Source organism: Trypanosoma grayi (assembly GCF_000691245.1).
Source record: "Trypanosoma grayi strain ANR4 Tgr_257_V1, whole genome shotgun sequence".
In the NCBI taxonomy this organism is placed as follows: Eukaryota; Euglenozoa; class Kinetoplastea; order Trypanosomatida; family Trypanosomatidae; genus Trypanosoma; species Trypanosoma grayi.
Window position 1 is genome coordinate 10,480 of NW_008825876.1, and position 3,785 is coordinate 14,264.

At 52.4% G+C, this 3,785-nt stretch overlaps 2 protein-coding genes and 1 non-coding gene across 3 annotated transcripts in view; all 3 read right to left on the reverse strand.

Moving 5' to 3' along the window:
• Positions 1-15: 15 nt before the first annotated feature.
• DQ04_tRNA065 lies at positions 16-87 on the reverse strand (the record flags this gene model as incomplete). The annotated part of the gene is made up of 1 exon: positions 16-87. It is a non-coding gene; the product is annotated as a tRNA-Asp (tRNA).
• A 1,719-nt stretch (positions 88-1,806) lies between these two features.
• On the reverse strand, positions 1,807-3,249 carry DQ04_02571070 (hypothetical protein; the record flags this gene model as incomplete). Its single annotated transcript, XM_009312009.1, has 1 exon — positions 1,807-3,249. One exon carries the CDS (start codon positions 3,247-3,249, stop codon positions 1,807-1,809), a length of 1,443 nt encoding a protein of 480 aa, XP_009310284.1.
• Positions 3,250-3,720: 471 nt separating this feature from the next.
• DQ04_02571080 (putative microtubule-associated protein Gb4) overlaps positions 3,721-3,785 on the reverse strand; it is a gene marked incomplete at both ends in the record, with an annotated part of 3,066 nt that continues 3,001 nt past the window's right edge. The window contains one exon of the mRNA XM_009312010.1: positions 3,721-3,785. This exon is cut by the window's right edge and continues 3,001 nt beyond it. Within this exon, the coding sequence (XP_009310285.1) occupies positions 3,721-3,785 (65 nt within the window).

Here is a 3,785-nt window from a genome sequence, read left to right on the forward strand (position 1 = left end):
GGGGGGGGGGAAAAGCTTCCCGGCCGGGAATTGAACCCGGGTCACCCGCGTGACAGGCGGGTATACTAACCACTATACTACCGAGAACACATGCAACAGTTATGTGTTGCATGTGGGTACGTGGCGCGGGGCATAAAGCACGTTAAAAGAATTCCAACGCAGTGAGGGGTGAGCAGGTGTGGCCTCTCTCTCCTCTCTCTCGCCTCCGCCTCTTCCTGGCCGTGCGTGATGGAGCGTGGCGGGCACGGTCTCGGCTATAGCGTGGCTTTTCAGCGTGGCGATCACACCGGGACGGCGAGTACGATCGCAGTAAGTCATGGAGGAAAGGTGTCGGTTGTACATTTAAAAATATTAGACTTGGTATTTCTGTCGTCTATTGTTCAATAGGACTAAAAGAGAAAAAAAAAACAGAGGTAAGAGAAACAACTGCACGTAGCAATAGAGAGGCATACATATAAATATGCACACAATAATGCAGGAGGTGACACACAGAAACAGTCTGGTCACTGTCTCACGTAATAAGGGTCTGTGAAAGAAAAATTCGTTCCGCCCATGCTGCTTCCGCACGAGTACATATAGATTCACTGAAGACAAACGTCTACACCAGCCAAAGAACAGAAAGCAATCCCACCCCACTCACAGAGATCCTTCTCATAATAACACAACACGATGAATGAGTTCATGACCAAGATAAAACACGAGAACAAACACGATTGTCGGTGTTTAAATACATATCTGCATACATAGATATAAATAGATATAGTTTGGGTCTTTTTAATCTCCACACCTCTCTTCTTTTTTTTGTTTCTTTCTTTTTTTCTTTGTCTTCTTCTGGTCCTCCTCCTCCTCCCTATTGAGATCATAAACCCTTCCCCCCTCCTTGGGGCAAGTGCAGTGGTAACCAAAATAAATAAAAAAGAGAACCCCACTCTTTGCTGGCGTAAGCGCGCACACACACACACACACACACAGGCACACAACAACAACAACAAAAGCCCCGAGAGAGATTGTGTGCGTGTGTGTCGGTGTCTCTGAGGGGGAGAAAGGGCGAGCGAGCGAGAGAGAGAGAGAAAGAGGCTTAAAACGAAAACAAAACCAATGAAAGCGGCAAAAGTCACACGCGCAATAATAATAGTAATAATAATAAGCAGCAACAAAGAAGACATATCAATATGCGAAGCAATTTCTTTGCGGTGATAAAGGAGGAAATAAAAAACGGCTCATTTCCAGAAGACCTCATCTCTGCGTGCGTTTGGCGAGACGGAAAGTTCACAACAAAAAAAAAACAAAACAAAAAAAACACAAACACTAGAAAGTCCGGGGTCATGCACGCATACGTTCGGGGAAACAAAAAAAACGTACACAAGCACAACTCCCTAACTCCCTATTTCGAGAATAAGATAACGCTCTTTCTTTCTTCTTTCTTTTGTTCTTTCCCTCCCGCTGTCTCTGTAATTCTTCGTCCATCTGTCTCTCTCCAAGTGGCAGGTGCAAACCCGCATATTGATGAGCACTCCCTTCCGCTTAGCGCACCATTGGAATGCCGTTACGCGTACTTTCATCTTGTCTCTGCATACCCTGCAGAGCCATTGCTCAAGCTCTTTCTTTCTTTCTCTCTCTCTCTCTCGCCCTCTCTCACCCACTTTTTTTTTTNTGTGTGTGTAGAACAAAGTAAGACACTCTTTCATCTCCGTGTCACCCTCACAATTTTCTTATCACCTCCGTTTGTTGCGGCTGAGACTCGCAAAACACCGCAGCTGAAACACCGAAAGAACAAAACAACAACAACAACTGAGCTTGTTACGTCTAGTAATAATACACAGGTCTGTTACCAACAAAACGCCCAGTTTGTGATGTGGGGTATGTGCCCCCCAGCGGTAGGCGTTCCACCCTGTTACTGCCGCTGTCTGGTCTGATACGAGTGTTGTACGGCAGCTGCAGCTGCTGTCCCGGCGGCGGCGGCGGCGGCGGAACGGCAGTTGGCCCGCCTACGTATCTGGAATTGCGACTCAGCTGTCGGCGCTGCAGGCGGTACAGGGCGTCACGGTAAGCGGGAGCGGTAGGAACCACTGGTAGCCTGTTTTGAATTAACTGCGGCACAACACGCGTTGGCGACGGGCTGCGTGAGTTAGCCAGCCTCGTGACGATCTCGCCCAGGCGCCGTTGCGAGGCAGAGTTACGGTCTGGCACTGATTGTCGCTGCGACGAACTCGGTGGTGACACAGACATATATTGTGGTGGCTGTTGCTGCTGCTGTGGCTGTTGGAGGACCGGAAACACGGATCGAGAGGCTCCAGAAGACGATGCTGACGCATTCGAGCGCAGTATCGGGCGCGGCATCATCACCGACGTATAGGTCGCAGAAAATGGAAGACTGCGGTACGTATCGTACTGCTGCCGTACTCGCGGATGCTGCGACTGCTGTTGCTCCACATGCCGCGGTGGTGTTGGCATCAAAGGTCGTGGAGCAAAGCGCACCTCTCTCCGTGGAATGACGCCCGCCGTCGTGGAATTCGCACCCGAGCTCCAGCCACTACTTTGGTGGTTCTCGCCCTCCCCGACTTCCTCCACTGCCCTGAGAAGACCCACCGACTGTGGCAATTCCTTTCCGCCCATGATCTCCACCGTTGCCTCGCGGGCAGGGGCATCAGAAGAAACAGATTGCACGTGTGCCTTTCCAACCAACACCAACGGAACCGCAACGGTACCTTGACGGAAGTTTTCATCCGGATAAAGATTGGTAAATACACGACGAGTAGACTCTGTCGACGACACAAAATTCGCAGCAGACAACGGCTGGTTGGAGCTTCCCGCACGCATACTACTTCCACTCCTCGGCACATCCTCCACCGCACTTAACATGGAAGTTGAAAGTGGGACGACGCGGTCTACGCCCCTGCTAGCCACCTCATCAGCAAGCGCACCTTCCTCGCGCGTCGTGTTCTTACCAACAGAGGGCACACAAGGAGACACACCCGAGAGCCTCCGACGAAATATACCACCAGAAGACGAACCTTTACCCTCCGATACACTCACAGACGACAACATCGAAGTCTCCACAACATCAGCCTTGGCCTCACCACGCGAAATACGCAAAGAATAATTCACAGCCGGTCTACCAACCGACACAGACCTTGGTACATTCGAATTAGACTGAGATACTCCACCATTTAAGGTAGAGAGAGGCACCTCACTTTCTTCAGCCGTATATAAAAGAGGCACCTCACCTTGACTGTCCGCACTCACCATTGAATCCCGCACACAGACTCGGCTCACAGTAACTTCAAGCGGTCGCGGAACCACTACGCCTTCCTCACTAACGAACAGCTCCGGGAGCTCTTTCTCCTTCACAATAGCACCACTAGCAGACTCATGCAGGCGTGGAGCCTCGACTGTCGNTCCAGCGGCAACGGCTCCACCTCCGCCTCCTCGGTCGTGTACAGCTGTGGCTGCCCAGCCTCCTCTGGCACAGCACCGCCGTCCGTCTCATGAAGGCGTGGAGCCTCGACTGTCGTTTCCAGCGGCAACGGCTCCACCTCCGCCTCCTCGGTCGTGTACAGCTGTGGCTGCCCAGCCTCCTCTGGCACAGCACCGCCGTCCGTCTCATGAAGGCGTGGAGCCTCGACTGTCGTCTCCAGCGGCAACGGCTCCACCTCCGCCTCCTCGGTCGTGTACAGCTGTGGCTGCTCCGCCTCCTCTGGCACAGCACCGCCGTCCGTCTCATGAAGGCGTGGAGCCTCGACTGTCGTTTCCAGCGGCAACGGCTCCACCTCCGCCTCCTCGGT